At 39.1% G+C, this 19820-nt stretch overlaps 1 protein-coding gene across 1 annotated transcript in view; it reads right to left on the reverse strand.

Annotated features, from left to right (window-relative positions):
- Adgrv1 (adhesion G protein-coupled receptor V1) overlaps nucleotides 1–19820 on the reverse strand; it is a 595268-nt gene that overhangs the window by 488421 nt on the left and 87027 nt on the right. Inside the window, exons 27-32 of the mRNA XM_008829347.3 lie at nucleotides 14415–15024; nucleotides 8750–8965; nucleotides 6490–6705; nucleotides 5062–5306; nucleotides 3828–4009; nucleotides 1751–2565 (exon numbers count right to left, since the gene is read on the reverse strand). Coding sequence (XP_008827569.1) covers nucleotides 1751–2565; nucleotides 3828–4009; nucleotides 5062–5306; nucleotides 6490–6705; nucleotides 8750–8965; nucleotides 14415–15024 — 2284 coding nt within the window. The remainder of the gene's footprint in view (nucleotides 1–1750; nucleotides 2566–3827; nucleotides 4010–5061; nucleotides 5307–6489; nucleotides 6706–8749; nucleotides 8966–14414; nucleotides 15025–19820) is intronic.

The following is a 19820-nucleotide window of genomic DNA, read 5'->3' on the forward strand; positions in this document are numbered from 1 at the left end:
AAATTTTTAATTCTTAAATACAGTGCTTATTAGATATTTTAAGTACATTATATGTATGTATATATATATATTTAATGTATGAATTAAAAATACAGATTTATATTACATGTGTACTTTTCAGTAGGCTTATTAAGTACTACACACATAAAATAAATGTGAGTGCAGGTGCATAGCTGATGGCTATATAGCCAAAATCATAGTGCCAGGGATGGGCTTTGCATTATTGGTCAGGGTAGTCCAGAGACTCAGAAAATAACACAGGCTGTTGCCACAGCCCTTAAATGCCTCCTTGACACCAACCTTGAAGGTAAAACCCTATTACTGAAGATAGGACATACTTCAGACCCAGAACTTGTAGCAACTGAGGTGGAACTGACCTGGAAGCCTCCTTCCTGAAGACCAACTCTCATAGTATCAGACCATACTATGCAAGTTGCCAAGGGAGAAAATCAATCGATGATCCTACCCACTGAAAAGCCTATGAACCACAATGACTAACCCAGTAAGCTATTGCTATTGGTACAGAAGTAACACTTTTATCCTGAGGGTAATCAACAGCTGTCTAACTGGACTTAAGGCCTGCTCAACGGTAGGGAAATCATGTGTGGTACTGTAAACATAGCCAAGTACACATAACAGGAGAGGTCATAGACCCTGGAGAAAAACGTACTTCTCTCACTTCCCTAGATCAAGGTAATTTCTTACTCCTTTCTAAATATGTACCTTTATATTTACAGAAAAGTATGCCTCTCACCATTCATCAAAGAAGCTTCCTGCAACAGATGGAGACTATTACAAAGCTCCACAGCTAGTCAAATGTAGAGAATAAGTAGCTGTGAGGTGTCCAGCCCTAAGTGACACATCTACAATGCAACCTCTACACCTAAAGCTCAGAGAACATTATAGAACAAGGGGTGGAAAGAATCTAAAAGACAGGAACAAGATACTTGCTACTAGTTAATGCATTCTAGACGTGATAGGGAAGCTGCATCAGTGAAATCTCCACAGTATGTTAGTCTAAGAAGATTTGCATAATGACAAAACAAGTTGTCATGCCAAGGTGAATGGGGAAAATCTCACAGGATCTAACCTCAAGATGAAGAACTACAGGCAACCGATGGATGCTGGAAAGGGAGAATCAGTTTTCTCCAAGACTAGCTCCCTAAGAGGATATCTAACTCTAAGTGGGTAGCCCTACACAGGAATATCAATGAGTGAACTCTGTGTGCGTGTGTGTGTGTGTGTGTGTGTGTGTGTGTGTGTGTGTGTGTAACAATAATAAAGACGAGGGCAAGAAATTGAGAGGGAGTGGGGGGGATACAGGAGGAGGAGTTAGTAGGGGACTGGGAGAGATGGAAATCATGCAAAAACAATAATCATGTATAAAAGCATTAAAATTTTTAAAATACAAACAAATGCAATAAGCTGTCTAAGGCATGGAATTATTAATGTTTATTCTACTATATATTCTGAGGTTCTTATGAATACACATATAACTTTTTCAATCAAAAAACTGTAGGGTTAAAACTATAGTTTCTAAGCTGGGCGTGGTGGCAAACACCTTTTATCCCAGCACGTGGGAGGTAGAGGCAAGCAGATCTCCATGAGATCCAGGCCAGCCTGGTCTACCTAGCAAGTTCTAGGCCACCTGGGGAAACAGGGAGACCCTGTATCAAAACAACAACAACAAAATGTTAATATGACAACTGATTACAAAGAAGCACTGAAATCTATTTGTTCTATGACTCACCTTCAGCAAAAGTAAGAATGTCTCCAGCACCTATAAAATCTAAACCCTCAGTAGCTGTTCCACCAACAACACGCCATTCAGCCATCACCTGCCCTAAGCTGCCTCCTGTCCTGTGGATCACCAGCTCCACTGAGGTTTGTGGCTGCTCCTGCACTTCCACAGATAAGCCATCTTCTGAGGTGTTGGGACTAACACTGTAGATAATGAACACTCCAAAGGCATCACCATTCAGGGCTATGAGAACCGCAGAAGTATTTGGCTGTCCTATGGTCGGCTGATTTTTCCAACTGGCTGTGACGTTCAGGAGGTGAACTTCAAGGAGAGAAATCAGGAAACTTTCATCGATCTCTGGAAAATCATCAGGAAGTACAGAAATCGTGAGATTCACAAACTCATCACCTTCCAGCATCAGGGCCCACTGCCTTGTCACAGGCTCATAGTCACTACCAGCAACTGCCTGACCACTAAAAAGAGATGCTACCCTAGTCATGTTTTTCTTGTAGGTCCAGAAATTTGAGCTGTTGACAGTTAGGTTGACCCATGATGTCATCCAAAAGCACTGTGGACCTTCTTCAGAAGCACTGAAAATTGAAAACGCTGAGCAAGCGTGTTCTTTGAGGCACAAGGTGGCACACGTCTGTTGCAGTTCCCCCACTGCGGAGACGTTCACCCAAGTTCTCCAAAGCGGGTTGGGCTCCACTTGAGTTGGTGATTCATAGTAGGACAATAAATCTTGACCTTCCTCAACTGCAAGAGCCACTACATCAATATCTGAAGTACTGTAGAACAGCAAGAGCCGACCAAAGTGTCCTCCGCTAAAAGGTGGAGGGATAATTGAAAGACAGGTTAAACACTCAGAGTGATTTGTGAGTTATGCACAGATAAGAGCAGTAGAAGGTCTATAGTTTTGAATAATAATTTCTGGTCATGTTTGAAGCATGAGTACAAACACAACCATATTTCTTAATCATATTGTCTTTCAGCCTTGCCTAATACAAGCTAAGCTTCCTTGTTTGCAACCAAACACAGCTAATTTTTTTTTTTTTTTGATCTTTTTGAGACAGGGTCTCCCTGTAGTCCCAGCTGTCCTGGAACTCACTATGTAGACCAGGCTGGCCTTGAACTCACAGAGATCTGCCTGCCTCTGCCTCCTGAGTGCTGGGATTAAAGGCGTGCACCACCATGCCCAGCACAGCTAACTTTTAATCAAGCTATGAAAACATTGTGCAAGGTAGGTAAGTGGTATCCATTTCACAATTTCCAAACAGAATTACAAAACTTTTACTAGTAGATTTCACTGAAACAAAATAACAATAACAACAACATGAGCACATTTAGAAAGAAATGTGACTATTTTGCCACAAAGTCCCTCAACCCTACATACTCTATTTCTGAAGGAACTAGGTGAACACTATGCTCCCTACAAAAGAAATACAAGGGATTGGAGATATCGCTCAGAGGTTAAGAGTAATGACTGTTCTTGCAAAGGACCCGAGTTCAGTTCACAGCACTCACATGATGGCTAACAACCATCTATAACTCCAAATCCAGGTGATTCAACACTGTCTTCGGGCCTCCATGGACATTTCATGACATGAGTGAACTTACACATGTGCAGGCAAAACATACCATAAATATAAAATAAAAAAGAAGGAAGGAAGGAGGGAGGGAGGGAGGGAGGAAGGAAGGAAGGAAGGAAGGAAGGAAGGAAGGAAGGAAGGAAGGAAGGAAGGAAAAGCAGATCCTACAAATCTACCCCTCGAGGCAGTAACTGTTTATTAATTTAAAAACAAGCAGTGTTAAAGTTCTAATTCTAATGGACTACAGATTAAAGCAATAAATTTGGGGGGGGGGACTTAGAAAGCACAGTGATGTAAAAGCCATTATTCATTTCATTAACAATATTTATAAATATGATAAAGTCTATCAATACACATAATTGAATCAACAAGTTATTATAACCTATTAAATAAGTTACAATCGATAAAAAGCACTGACTCTAAGTTGTTTAGGTACGGAAGATCCATCCCGCAATCCATAGTCCCACTCCCACAGATGCGACAGCCATCAAATATACCTTCTCCTGACAGTTATGTTAGCACAGGAACTTCTCTCCAGAGGTTCTTGAACACGATAAACCGACTGAACAAATGCTACTGTACCGTAAGGGTTATCATTGGCAGGAATACCAATATTTGCCACTCGGTCTAAACCAATTGAACCTCCACCAGAGGCATCAGTTAGTTGGACTTGGATAACCTAAAAATACAGTGAAAACTTCCTTAACAGCATCCCAGTTCTGAAATTAAAATAAGAATGATGCAGGGGAAAAAAAAGCATTTCGCCTAAGAACAAAATGCAAAGAAATATAAATGGATTCAAAGAAACCTTCCCAATTACACTTTGAAACCCAACATGTAACAGAATAATCCATTATCAACATTTAATAAGAGAGCACATGTAATAATACATAAGGAATAGACATAGGCTATTTAAATCTCTTGATAGTTACTTATAAATCATATGTATCATTTTAAAACTCTTGTTTATGTTTAAATTTCCAATAACATGAGTTACATAACCTGCACCTTTCTTATCTAGGAAAAATATAGCATATCCATTTAATTGTTTGGTTCTACTCCCCACATTATCTTAAATAGTAATTAATAACAAAACTTCAAAAACTCATTGTATGCTGCCATCTAACTTTAGAAAGAAGAAAACTATCTCACACACATTAATAACAATATTTTAGAAGTCAATAATGACAATTAGCCTTTAAAATAAATTTTACAGATTTCTATAAAATACTACTAAAATGCTATTAGAAGAAATTATATGAGATCCAGCTTTCAATAATATGTGAGTTTCATAAAATAAAGTTAAATGGCTGATAGGTTAGTGATGAGTTAACTTTTCAATTGATACTATTTTTATTTGCCATATTATTCTTCATCATGAAAAATATCAGGAAAACAGAGCTGTATTTGTTATAATAGATGAAGAACAGAAGAATGGGTAGAAAATCAAATCTACACTTAATTACAACTGGCTCACACTCAGAAGGGTATAAAATATAAAAATATTGAAAAATGCAATGTAACAGCACACAAAAGATCATAAACCAGCAACCTGTCCTGTGTGCACGCTTCTATTTATTCTAAGACTAGACTTCACAATGACATTCTGGAGAGTCCTACAGAAATTACTCATTTGGCATTCTCACAGCAACAGCCCTCTAGCCCTTTGCTCTAGTTACTATAAGACAAGGCACAGTTTACAGATCATTCTATACTACCCAGTCCTCTCACCTCTTCAATCTCCGGAACGTCGTCAGCCAGGACCTCTAACAACAAGGTTTGAATGGTTTCCCCAGGGGCAAAGGTCACATTACCTGAGACAACTCGCAGGTCGCCAGTAGCAAGCTGTCCATTAATGGTGGCAACCCACTGAACAGTAACATTGCCAAGTGTCCCAGAATTTCGAATTATTGGCAGGTTTGCCTTCACTGAGTTAAACTCAGGTTCCTCTATAATAAATTTAGTAATCTGAAAACCTGAAGGGCAGACAGAAGAGTTGAATTCAGATACAAAGTGAAACTGAGATAACCTAGGACCAACTAAGAGAATGGAGATTCTCCCCTTCAGCAACCCTAAGCAGCTATGACAGTGTGCTGTCACACAAGCTGGACAGGACTGCAAATTTCCCACTAATTTTTTATTGTGATAAAAGCAGAAATCATAAAGCAGATGTCTACAGGGGCCAGGCCTGTGCCACACATGAATCAAATTAAACCCAGTGAGAATTACAGCTGACTGCACATAGCCAGCCTGAGTCAAAGAGATAGTTACTATTTTGCTCCCCTGTGTGATACTATATAGGAAGGGGGTGCAATTTTGCCAGATTTTCCTGCTTATCCAGAAAGTCAAACGATCCAAATTTGAGTGGAAATTTTGCAAATTAATTGATTTAAAAGAATTACAGCAGAGGCAGGCAGATAGCTGTGAGTTCATGGCCAGCCTGGTCTACATAGTGAGTTCTGGGCCAGCTGTGGCTACAGGGAAACCCTGTCCAAAAAAAAAAAAACAATTACAGAAAACTAAAAGTCAGGCATGATGACATATGCCAATCACTCCAGGACTAAAGAGGCTAAGGTAGGAGGATCACAAGTTCCAGGAGAGCCCTAGTCATCACAGGTAGAAAGACCTTATCTCCAAACATCTGAGAAAAAAAAAATTCACAGAACACATCTAAGAGCCAGACATGGCATAAAAGCAACTAGTTTATGACTTCTATCTCAATGTTGAAAGGTGATTTATTTTCTTTAAGTAACTACTAATCTCTGCTAGTTATTCTGTACAGGAGTCTCATATATCAGTAAAAATACATATAAAAAGAATACTTGGGGGGGGTTAGAAAGATGACTCAGCGGTTAAGAGCACTGGTTGCTCTTGCAGGGGACCAGAGTTCAATTTCCAGCACCCACATGGTGATTACCAATCCTCTGTTACTCCACTTCCAGGGGAATCCAACGCCCTCATTTGACCTCCATGGGCATTGCACAACATGGGTAAACTTACATGCATGCAGGCAATATACTCACACACATAAAATAAAAATAATAAATAAAAATTTTAAAAAGGAACATTTGGTCAAATAAATCTTAAGTCTCTAAAAATAAAGAAAAAAGGTCATTATCTGTGACTTAGAGAGCAAAAGAGATAAAGTTGTTTTCTAACCAAATACTCCATAGGGATCATCAGAAGCCTCAATAATAATGACTGCCTCTGTCAAAGACCCTAGTTTGGCTCCTCCTGTTGTCTCGTTCAGCAGTTGCACAAGAAAAACTTCTTCCAGCTCAGGGGAGATGTCATTAATGACATATATTGGCACAGCTTTACTGGTTTCCCCTTCCAGCAGGACCACATCTGATGAAGCTATACTATAATCTTCACCTGCAAAGACAGAAAGAAAAATGGGAAGACTTGTTTCAAAATAAGCATTCCACATACTAGGGAAATACTATTTTCAAACCTTATAGATATGCTTGGAGAAACATTTTGAGATGTTAACCACATTTCTTTGACACAAGAAAAATTTCACTTTTTGAAACTAGAAAAGTATGTTTGGTAACAGAAGTCTTTCCTCATCCTCACTAACATAGCTGGACACAGAGTTTCCTACAAAGTTGGATTGAAAGCTGCTGCTGAGGTTTCGAGTAGGAAAAGGAGGGATGCTCCCTAAAGCATCCTCAAAGCTAATTTCTTCAAACATTGGCAAATCACTGTACCACCTGTCAATATAGAAGGTTGTCTAGAGGCAGCCACACATCTTAAGGGCTATTAACCACAAAACATGCAAACACACACACACACACACACACACACATACACACACACCACTTGGGAACCAGATAAACCTATTTTATGGTTTTCAAGCAAGAATCGTGTTCAGATGACTTATTTTACAAATCAAGTGTGAAGTCTCACTCATTCACACTCCTACTCCTATGAAGGAACACCAGAAAGGTTCTATCAGGGGTATTTGGCAAATCACCCCTAAAAAGCCAAACACTACAACTAAGAAGGTAGAGTCCTAATGTTTGTATTTGACAATGAAATCATTTCACTTATACAGAAAATAGCTAATGTTAAACATTGCTTTCCATGTTCTTCATAAACAAATGACTGAATAAGACAAAGGGTTCCAGAAACAAGACTATAGAAAAGTCATGAAATCTATGGCTGCTCATTTTGTCTCCCTCAGTGGTCATCTACACATGAATCCCTTTCAGAAAATGACAGTTTTCTTTTCCTTAGATTATGCATATTTCAGTCATCAGAACTTTGAATTTATATGTAATTTTACCATCATTTTTCAAAAATTCAACAAATTCAGTGCCACAGATACATAAGTGATGCAGAGCGAGGCTAAAATGGTACTAAGTATTGGGGCTCAGTTGGTCGAGGGCTTGTCTAGCATTCACAAGGCCCTAGGTTTGATCTACATACTACATAAACCCACCCTGGTGGTACATGCCTATAATACTAACATGCTGGAGGTGGAGACAGGAGGATCCAGGTCATCCTCAGCTCATAGTGAGTTTGAGGCCAGTTTTTGCTACATGAAATGCCATCTCAAAAAAAAGTGTTTGTGCCTTTTGCCTCCCAAGGCTCAGAGATCACTATGGAAGAGTAAGTGGAGAGATTTTAAGAGCCAGACAAGGTGGATGACCACAGGAAACATAGTCTTCCAGACAGCTGGGAAGCTCATATGAACTCAGAGCAAAGGGGACAGCATGCACAAGTCCCACATAAGCTCAAGCCAGACAAAATACCAACAGAGACATGGAGAAGTGAATAAGAAACCCCCGACCCTACCTGAGGAACTACATTAGCAAATGAAAGCTGCTGTGAGAGGAGCAGAGTCAATCTCATTTCATGGTGAGACTCTCTCTTGGTAGGTTAACCAAGCTCCAGTGGATGAACCCACACAGTAGGGCATTTGGGGTTACAAACCTGGCTTTGTAGGGGAGTAGGTGGTAAAGGTGGTACAGATATGGGAAGGGATCTAAATATGATTACAATATATTGTATGACATTCACAATATTCAATAAAAAATTTAATTTAAAAAAGTGGGAGGGGCTGGAAAGTTGACTCAGTGGTTAAGAGCACTAGCTGCTCTTGAAAAGGACCGAGGTTCGGTTCCCAGCACCCACGTGGCAACTAACAAGTGTCTATAACTTCAGTTCCAGAAGAATTCAATGCCCTCTTCCAACCTCCTCGAGCATTGCTTGTTACATATATAAAGGCAGTACACTCATACACATAAAAAAATAAAATATTTTTTAAAAGTGAGTGTGTGTGTGTGTGTGTGTACTCTTGCTTTCTACTAAATTTTTTGTCATTTCCTAATTTTATCTTTGAATGACTGTTAATAAAGAATACATGCCACGTCACTATGAGATACCCAACCGCTCCTATGATGTCATTTCTTACCAGCCATTGCAGTTATTGGCACAGCTTTAAACTTTACAGAAACATCTGCAAATGCTCCTCCTTTTCTAGTCACATTGATAATCGGTCCAACATGATTTTCTGCTACTCGAACAGTTGGTGCTGACAGCTGCAGAGTTCCAAATGCGTCATCATTGGCAACAATAATGAGATGGGCTATAGCTTCCACCTTAGGGCCAAGGCGTGGAGAATGTGGGACTGAAAGAAAAAAAGCTGATGTGACAAATTTCTAAGAACCAACTAAAAGTCATCAAGCTTCCTCAGCAAGGTTCCATCAACAAAACATCATTCTCATTCTCCTATTTGTATCTTCTACACTTAAATGAGTATATGCCAGCTTTAATCTACGCATGTAGACCAAAAGTAAGTTAAACAGGAAATCTCTGTTCTCTTTTAACATGAATTCTAGGAATACTAAATATTAAAAATCCTTACCAAAGGAACAATTATGCTATAAGAATATCTTAAGAAGCATTTGAGAGGCTGGAGAGATGGCTCAGCAGTTGAGAGTACTGAATGCTCTTGCAGAGGACCCAGGTTGGGTTCCCAGCACCCACATGGCAGCTACAAACTGTCCTTAACTCCAGGCTCCAGGGGAATCCAACACCCTCTTCTGACATCCACGGCACTGCACGACACAGGTGCACTCACATACATGCAGGCAATACACTCATGTACATAAAATAAAAATAATTTTTTTTAAAAAAAAGAAGTATTTGAGTCAGGCATGGTAGTGCATGACTTTAATCGCAGCACTTCAGAGGCAGAGGCAAGTGGATCTCTGTGAGATCGAGGCCAGCCTGGTCTACATATCAAGTTCCAGGCCAGTTGGGGCTACAGGGAGACCCTGTCTTTAAAAAAAAAAAGTATTTGAAATTATCAAAAAAGAAAATAATCGAAGCATAATTAATCATCAACTTACAAAACATTAACACAGATAATAATGAACAGAATTACACTCTTCCAACTGGTTCTCCATTATGCCATCCCTGGGGCTGGAGAAATGGCTAAGCAGTTAAGAGCACTAGCTGCTTCTGTTCCCAGCACCCATATGGAGGCTAACAAACATCTGCAACTCCAGTTCCTGGGGATTTGACACCCTATCCTGGACTCTGTGAGCACTGCACCCATGTTATGCACCTACATATAAGCAGGCAAAATACTCCAGCACTAAAAATAAAAATAAAAAGCAGTATCCCAATATAAAACTGAGCTCAAAGAGCAGGTACAAACAATATCCATCCTTTCGTAGTACAGAACACTAGAACTTATCCTCCTATCTAACTGTATTTGGCCATCTGTTATCCAACCTCCTCCTCTCCCTCTTGTCTTGTTTTTCCCAGGTTTTAGTAATCACTGCCACTTCTGTTCTTTCCTTTGAAATAAACTAGCTAAGCTTCCCCATAAAACTATGAAGCATTTTAATTTTTTTTTTTTGGTCTTTTTGAGACAGGGTCTCCCTGTAGCCCAAGCTGTCCTGGAACTCACTATGTAGATCAGGCTGGCCTTGAACTCACAGAGATCCGCCTGCCTCTGCCTCCCAAGTGCTGGCACTACAGGCGTGTGCCACCATGCCCAGATGCATTTTAATTTCTGAACATGGCTTATTTCACTTATAATATTGTCTAGTTCCATTCATTTTGTCAAACAGGATTTCATTCTTTATAGCTTAATAATATCCCATTGTGCAGGCACACCATATTTTCTTTGTCTGCTCATATATATGTATAGATATTTGGATTGCATGCGTACGTACATAGATACACACATCTGCAGATGAGGACTTAGTGGCATAAAGAAGTTAAGTAACTTTCCTAAGGTCTTATATTAGTACCTGTCAGACATAACTAAGAAACATACTATAAATATTTGCCTCACTTCTTCCTCCCTATGTAAAATTCTCAGCAATACAGATGTATCACTTTCAGTTAACTATGACTGGGATCCTGTTCTGTACCATAACCCAGGAACAAAAGGCCAGTCTTCCACACTGCTCTTTTCATTTGTAAAACTTGATGACTATAGTCAGAGTAGAACACTGGGGTCTAACCAGGCTGTACGCTGCCTTTTGTCTATTTAAAGTGGAGTTGCTATCACACACACACACACACACACACACACACACACATCAATTTTTTACTCAGTTGTTCTTCATTTAGCCAACACATTGCTTGTTCTGAACTGCACAAGTGTGTTGCACAATGCCAAGAATGTATCAATTATAAAATGCATGTTGGTTGCCATTCCCTTCCCAACAGCACGAAGGTGCTCTCCATATGCCATTCTATTAATAATTGGTCATTTATTGAATGCTTGCAATAAGAAAGACACTGTATTAATTTTTACATATATTATTAAATTTAATCCCCATAATACGACTAAATCACTGTTATATGCAATACTTGCTTTTGGTTTTATTTTCTCTTCAATAAGTTGTGAGTTTCTTGAAAATCAATTTGGGTTTTGTAATTCTTTTTTTTTTTTTTAAGACAGGGTCTCCCTGTAGCCCCAACTGTCCTGTAGACCAGGCTGGCCTTGAACTCTTGAACTTACAGAGATCCTACTGCCTCTGCCTCCCGGGCTGGGAATAAAGGTGTGCACCACCACACCCCAGCAAGGGCTTTTGTAATTCTTAATAAGACAAAATATTGCATTTTAATTTCTTTGCTGTTGTTATAACTGACCTTCGATCTTGCTTTAAAAAAGAGTAGTGGCCTTAGGTGTTTAACTATTTGGACACTCTGAGCAGAGCCTGTTTTCCACAGTGATTTTATCTTTTTGTGTGTGTGTGTGTGGTCTTTTTGAGACAGAGTCTCCTTCCTGTAGCCCCAGCTAGCCTAGAACTCACTAGGTAGACCAGGCTGGCCTTGAACTCACCTGCCTCTGCCTTCCAAGTACTGGGATTAAATTTGAAAAAAAAGAAAGAAAGAAAAAAAGGAAAGATAGATTAAATACAAATGTACATGGAATCAGGATGATCAATAAATGGCTGGATGGGACTTCAGGCTTTTGTTTTAGAATTTGGAGGTTCATATACGAGCTCTCCTCAGTGTCAAAACGGACTCTATGTAGTATGCATAAGCTGGGGCCCTGGATCTTGTGAGCTGTGATGTGAAACTTGAGGCACTGATGTGCATTTAGAGAAGACGCTCTCATTTGGTTGAAGGAAGGTAGAAACAACTAGTCCTCCTTCACTCAGAAATGCTTAGAAACCAAATTAGGACATACGTTTTCAGAGGGGAAGATCTGGTTGTGAACATGGAAATTTAACATCTGTTGGGGACCCCTGCTGTGAAGTCATAGTCTCTCCATGTCCGGGTGGCCCACGGGCTCGGTTTTCATATGCAGATGACTGCTTTCAGCAGAGTACCTGGCATCTTCCTAACTCTCCTTTGAAGTAGCCGCCATAGAAAACATGGCCTCTGGCTCTGGAAATACCATGCTTTCCTCTGTGATTTTTCAAGCAGTCTGACAGTCTAGCAGCCTGGCGGGAGCCCATTTCCACATGCAAATGAGGCATCCCCAAAATACCTATCAGCTAAAGATTTTACCAATGCCCCTACAGTATAAAAATATCCTAGTCTTCTCAATGATTTGGAGCTAGAAGCGGAGCTGGAGCTAGAGCAGGAACTGGGTCACTGAGACTTGGAATAAAGAGCTGTAACACTGAATCTGACTGGGCTGAGTCCTGTGTCTCCTGCCTGCAATCTAGTCTCCCCGGGGGGTAGCATTCCTCCGTCATCGACTCACGGACACCCAGCTTTAGCCGCCTCATACTTTCCCGCGTGGTCCAGCGGCCGGTGGAACTCGCATATTGAGGAAAGTACACGGGTGAAATAAGGGCGGGACCCGGCTGGACAACGCTCCAGCAGGGGGCCAGACCCGCCTTCTTCCAGGGCGCGCGGCTGAGACCAGGGGACCGATCCCCGCGCCGCAACTCTCCAGGTTGCCTGCGCACACCATGCCAGGGCGCCCAGCGCGCCTGCACCATAAACATCTGAGCATTTCTTAGAAGATTTTAGTATAGAGATACTAAGAAAATGTATCTTTGAATAAACATCTTATTACATTTTTGAATGACATAATAAATACATATTAAACTTAAACAACTTACTTTTATTTAGGTAAATACTGGAATAATCTGGGACTGGACTAATATGAGTTACTGAGTGGGGCACAGTGGTGCACTGCTGAGATCTCAGCTAGTCCAGGAGCTGAGGCAAGAGGATCAAATAGTTCAAGGCATACCAGGGATTCATAGTAAACTCATGCCAGCTGGGATTATATAGCAAGTTCCAGTCTCAATTTTTAAAAGAAAGACAAATATATCTTTGAGTGGCTGCTGTTAATGTATCTCATGAGACTTTACATATGGCTCCTTTGCTCTTGGTAAAAGGTATTAAGAAACAGTGAAAGGGTCCATCCAATCTATGCCAAAGTCCATCAGAAACACCTTCCCCTGAAGCCCTGAGCAATCTTGAATGTGAAATTCTTTACAGTATACTCTGCCTGAAGCACACCCCGGACTCTAAAGCATGCACTATACCAAACTGCAAAGTGAAATAAAACAAACTTACTCATCTAAAAAAAAAAAAAAAGAATAGTGTCGGGCATGGTGGCACACGCCTTTAATCCTAGTAGCACTCAGGAGGCAGAGGCAGACAGATTTCTGTGAGATCAAGGCCAGCCTGGTCTACATAGGGAGTTTCAGGCCAGCTAGGGCTACAGGGAGGTACTGTCTCAAAAATAAATAAATAAAATTTAAAATTAGTGATATTTTATTTTTAAAAAAATTTTAAATTAAAGATTTGTTAACTGTAAAGTTCCTTCTATAATCCTCATCTACAATTATTTTTGTCAGTAAGCCTGTGGATCACCCTATGAACTTGCTGGTAAGAGGTCTTAATCTGGGCTGGAGAGATGGCTCAGCAGTTAAGAGCATTGGCTGGTGTTGCAAAGCACCTGGGTTCGATTCCCATCATCCACATGGTGGCTAACAACCATCCATCCATAACTCCAGTTCCAGGCCCTCTTGTGACTTCTATGAGCACTGCTTGGCCCAGGTGCACTTACATATATGCAGGCAACACACTCATATACATAAAATAAATAAATAAAGTTAAAAAAACAAAGAGGTCTTAATCCATATGGCAGAATACAGTAACACACAGATCTCAGAACCTTGCACTCTAGGCTACACAATTCCACACATTCTCAGTTTCTTACTGTGGTACAGCCATTTCCCTCCCCTCACGCATATTTCTTGCCAATAAAGAAACTTTTATTGGTTAGGAAATCTTTCAGAAGTGTATCAATGTGAAAGTCAGACTCTTGCTACGTGAAGTATGTTTGAACTCTCCAGATTGATTCTAGAATATTTTGAAGCAACAATACAGCACTAGGGATCACATAGATTACACAAAGCTTGCAAAATTTACTCTGAAAACATAACTATCTTTTAAAATATGATTTCCAGGGGAAAAAATAAGTCGCACTTGCAGTTGTTTTACAGACAAACTTTATAAAGCAATGTTCTCAATGTTAGCACTTGTTATTTTTATAGAGGGTTCTATCATATCCAATTTTAAGTTTGTCATTTTGATAGTCTTATCTCTAAAATAATAGTAAAATATTAGTGGATACTTACTTGGACGAATCTGTACTTTTTCTACTAAAGCAGGATTGAGTAGTTCAACAAATACAGATTCCGACCTCTCTGGTTCATCATCATCCAAAATGGAAATAGATATTGTGGCTTCAGTCTGATTAGCTCTGAAAACAGCAAATCCAGATGCTGATATATAATCTCCTCGCTGAGTTGCTCTAGCCAAATTAGGTGGAAAATAAGGTGGTTTTTCTATATCATCTACAGTTGCATATGAGATTACAACTTCTCCCAAGAGGCCTTTAAATCTTATTATTGATAATGTGACATTTTGGGTTGCTTCTTCAACCATAATAGGTCTATTTCTTTCCGAAAAAATAAATATTCCATAAGGATCATCACTGGCCAAAACTGTCAATGTGGCATTAGTAAGAACCCCCAAAGAGCCACTGGAGACGCTGAGGATTGACACAGAGAATGCTTCGTCCAGCTCTGGGTCTTCATCTGGCAATATTTCCACTGCGATGTGGGCAACCCTCTGCCCAGTCTCAAAGGTGACATTGCCAGAGGTAATGGCAAGATCCCCATCCAGATCAGAGTCTATGTTCCAACGCAAAGTCACTGGGGACAGAGCTCCATGAGTCCTTATAACCTAGAAAATATTTCATATGAAAAGTTTAAAAAGGGAGATTGAAACCATTGTTTTCAGAATTCCACAAGTTAAATCATGATAGCACCATAGTAAATTTTTGGTTTTTTTTAAATTTAAGTATTAATGTCTTTAATATATAAAGTACATTTATAGTCAATAAGCAAAAACTGATGTGAAAACAGAACATATGAGTGTTATGTTTATAAAATAAGAAATTTCAATAAGCACACATATAAGAATGCAAACTAATGTGACAGGTGTTGCTCATTAAAAAAGACAATATTATAAAAAAAATAATATACTGTAAGCTAGGATGGAGGCACATGAGACTTCTTACAGAGGGCTGTAGAAATTTACACTGGTATAGTTGTCTTTGCAAGCCATTCAACAATACATGGGATAAGCTTTAAAAAGTCTCACATTCTGACCTTATAATTCTGGTTCTGTACATTGATACTAATGAGATAATTGGACACATTAACACAGATAAATGTTGAATAAGGTATGCAGAGAAGGTTTTTTTACAATTTTTAAAGTTATTTATTTAATAACCACATAATTAGGAGAAGCATTGCATTACAACAGCATTGATATATTCAATAACAATTTCCTGAGCTAAGACTCATCTCTTTCAAAACTGGCTGTAAATTTTTAGGTTTACAGTTGAATTATTACAGTTATACAATATTGTACTCAGTATAAACCCTATAAGACATAAAATTAAATGAAGTTTTAATCTTTAAAAAAGATCTCCATTTCATTATTAAAATACAGTTTTATACATAAAAATTCATTTTTAATGCAATTAATACTAAGATGTTTGCACATGCATTTCCAGTCTCTATATATCTAACTATTACTAGTCACAGTCGGTTACTGTCTGAGATCCCTGGCATCTGAGCATGGATATAAAGTAATCAGGTAGATTTCAATGGTAATGTTTTTCACATCTACTAATTATTAAGGAGCAAATTTTTATACTTTGAAGAATGTTTTTAATTTTTTAAAAATTTAATAACCACATGATTTATTTCATTACAACTTTAACATATTCAGTAACATACTCCAGAGCAAGGATACATCTCTTTCAAAAGTGGCTGTAAATTTTTAGGTTCACTGTTGAATTAATACAATTATACAAAATTGAACTCAGTATAAACCCTGTAAAACATAAAATTGAATGAGTTTTTACCCTTTAAAGAAAATCTCCATTTCATTTTATAATATCCTGTTTCCTACATTTTTAATGCCACAAATACTTAGATGTTTGCACATGTGTCTTTAATCTCTATGTATCTGATGATTATGAGTCACAGTCAGTTATACTCGGATCCTTAGTACCTGAGAATGGATATAAAGTCATCAGGTAGCTTTCACTGGTAATGTATATCACATCTACTACTTAACATGAAGTAAATTTTTATGCTTCCTCCTCAAATATATCTTTTTTTAATTTGTTGATTTTTTTGTGTGTATATGATACAGAACATCCCACACTGTCTTATTCATCGATATACCCACTTCCCAAATGGCACCCTCCCATAGCCACCCCCTCCCACACAGTGGAGCCCATATACTCTGTCATCCCTGTTACTGTCTACTGTGTTGTCGACATCCCCAGGCATTCTCCAGTGCTTGTCCATCTGCTGAATCTAGTCTGCCTATCTAGAGATCCTTGTTTTAGAAAGATCACCTGTTCCTCATCTAGCAGCAATTAGCTGTCAATATTCCTTTAGAAAAGATTGGGGTCTGCTGATAATTTTCCCAGTTCTATGATGGATTACTGTCTGGGAGTCTTTTGGGCCACTCTGGTCAATAACTCAAAGGAAGGAAGGTATCTCCTCTCTGGCATTGTTTCTTGTTATGTAGCCTTTAGGTATACATATGGACTCAAAAAATTATATTGACCCCATTAATCTTTGGTTATACTTTCCTTCTGGGTGTTTAAGACCCTACAGTTGGCCCAGATAAGCAAATTTATTTTTTACTGTTAAGGCTCTTTGAGGATCTGTTCCTCAGGGGTCACATGGGCTTGGAAGGAGGCCCTGGCTCCTTTCTTTTACCTGTTCCGTCTATGTGAAGACAAGTCAAAGGTCCTTCTCAACCATGGCTGGCTTCACTGGGAAGCATGGAGGAAATGCTTCCTCTGTGTTGACCCTCCTCTTTGTAGACTGGACACTGGTTCAGGTCCATCTGGTGGGGTCTCCATGGCCTCCTTGATCAAGAGGACAGGTGACTCACCACAGTAACAGGACATTTTGAGAGATGCTCATAGTACCCTGGAACTGAGTCAACCTAGAAGGGCAAGGAGCAAAAACTCTCCTTTATGTCCCCCTGACCAAATTAGTATAGACCTCAAAGTATGAGTGTTAAACATCCAAGAAGGTTAGTTCCACCAGTCTGGTACTTTAAATTAACATATGACATGTAGATAGAGTTTGGAGAAAGACCAAATGCTCTCAGATAAACTTTGCCTAGACATACATTACAGTCTTTGAACTGACTATATATATAATTTGTCAGTAGGTTGTTTGCCTAATATGGTTCCCTTCAGTTTTCTAAAACTAGCTAGGCATTATTTATCTCTCACACTATCTAACCTTTCAATTTCAATCCATGGTTTCCCCATTTACAGTGACCTCATTTTTCCTTTTTCTCCCTTGCTAATACCCTTCGCCTATGGTCCCACCTCTCTTGAGCTCCTTCTTTCCCTTTATCACCTAGGTTCTTTATATAACCTTCCCTCCCCTTGCCCCTTAAAATAACCACATTATTATTCATATCTCCTTTGATAACACCCATTTTCTACTGTTCTTCTCTTTCAGAGTCTTTCTTTTCCTTTACTTCCCTGGTTCCTCTTCATTATCCTAGTTACTGCAGTTATGTCAGGATACATATTCACTTATAAGGATTTTGTGATAGGATCCACATATGAGGGAGAACATATGCCGTGGTATTTTTTTTTCTAAGTCTGTGTTACTTCACTTAATAGATGTTTCTAGTTCCATACACTTACCTGAAAATTCCATGATTTCATCTTTCATTACTGCTGAGTAAAATTCCATTGTATAAATGAACCACATTTTCGTTATCCACTCATCAATTGAGGGACACTTAGGTTGCTTCCATCTCTTAGCTATTGTGAAAAGAGCAGCAACAAACATGGATGTACAAGTGTCTCCGCAATAGGATAAGTTCTTCGGGTATATGCCAAGGAGTGGTATAACTGGGTCAAATGGTAGGTTCATTTGTAGTTTTTTAAGAGTTCTCAACTGCTTTCCATACGGGTTGAACATGTTTGCAGTCCCACCAGCAATGAATGAGTGTTCCCCTTTCCCCACATCCTCTCCAACATTTGGTACCATTTGCTCTCTTGATCTTAGCCAGTCTGGCTGAGGTAAGATGAAATCTTAAAGTGCTTTTAATATGGATTTCCCTAATTATTAGTCATGTTGAACACCTTTTAAAAATGCTCCTTAGCCATCTTTATTTCTTCTTTAGGGAATTCTCTGTTCAGTTCCTTAGCCCATCTTTTAATTTGGTTACTTCCTTTCCTGATACTTTGGTTTTTGAGTTCGTTATATATTCTGGATGTTAAACCTCTGTCAAACATGTCTCTGGTGGAGATTTTCTCCCGTTCTTTGGGTTTTCACTTCATTTCCTTGGTTGCTTCTTTTGACGTACAGAAGTTTTGAGTTTAATGAGGACCCATTTGTTGATTCTTGACCTTGTTTCCTGGGCAGCTGATGTCCGGTTTAAAAACCCCTTTCCTACACCTATATCTTGTAGGTTATTGCCAATGTTTTCTTCTAACAATTTCAGAGTTTCAGGTTTCACATTAAGGTCTTTGATCCATTTGGAGTTGACTTTTGTGCAAAGTGAACAATAGGGGTTTAGTTTCATTCTTCTACACATGGAAATCCAGTTTTGCCAGCACGGTTTGCTTAACATGATGTCTTTCCTCCAGTGTATATTCTTGGCCCCTTTGTCAAATATCGAGTGACTGAAATTGAATGTACTCATATTTGGGTCTCAATTTTGTTCCATTGATCTATGGGTCTATTTTTGTGCCAGTACCATGTGGTTTTTATGACTATGGCTCTGGAATACAGTTTAGTATCTGGTATAATAATCCCCCCAGCATTGTTCTTAGTGCTCAGGGTAGCTTTGGCTATCCGAGGTCTTCTGTGCTTCCATATGAATCTTAGGATGGTTTTTCCAATTCTGCGAAAAATGCCATGGGGATTTTGATTGGCACTGCATTGAATCTACAAATGGCTTTTGGTAGGATGGTCATTTTCACAATATTAATTCTTCCAATCCATGAGCATGGGAGGTCCTTCCATCTTCTGATATCTTCCTCAATCTCTTTCTTTAAAGATTTAAAATTTTCATTGTAGAGCTCTTTGATGTCTTTGGTCAGGTTTATTCCGAGATATTTTTTTTTTTTTGCACCTATTGTGAAGGGGAGTGTTTCCATGTGCTCTTGTTCTGATTGCTTGTTATTCGTATAGAGAAAGGTTACAGACTTTTGTAGGTTAATTTTGTAACCTGCCACTTTACTGAACATGTTAATAACTTGTAGGAGTTTTCTGGTGGAATTTTTGGCATCTCTGAGATGTAATATCATGTCATCTACAAAAAGGGATAATTTAATCTCTTCTTTTCCAATTATTACTCCTTTAATTTCCTGCTCTTCTCTTATTGCTCTTGCAAGACTTTCAAGCACTACGTTAAAGAGAAGTGGAGTGGACAGCCTTGTCTGGTTCCTGATTTCAATGGGAATGCTTCCAGTT

Source organism: Nannospalax galili, unplaced genomic scaffold (assembly GCF_000622305.1).
Source record: "Nannospalax galili isolate Female #2095 unplaced genomic scaffold, S.galili_v1.0 scaffold173, whole genome shotgun sequence".
Classification (NCBI taxonomy): domain Eukaryota; kingdom Metazoa; phylum Chordata; class Mammalia; order Rodentia; family Spalacidae; genus Nannospalax; species Nannospalax galili.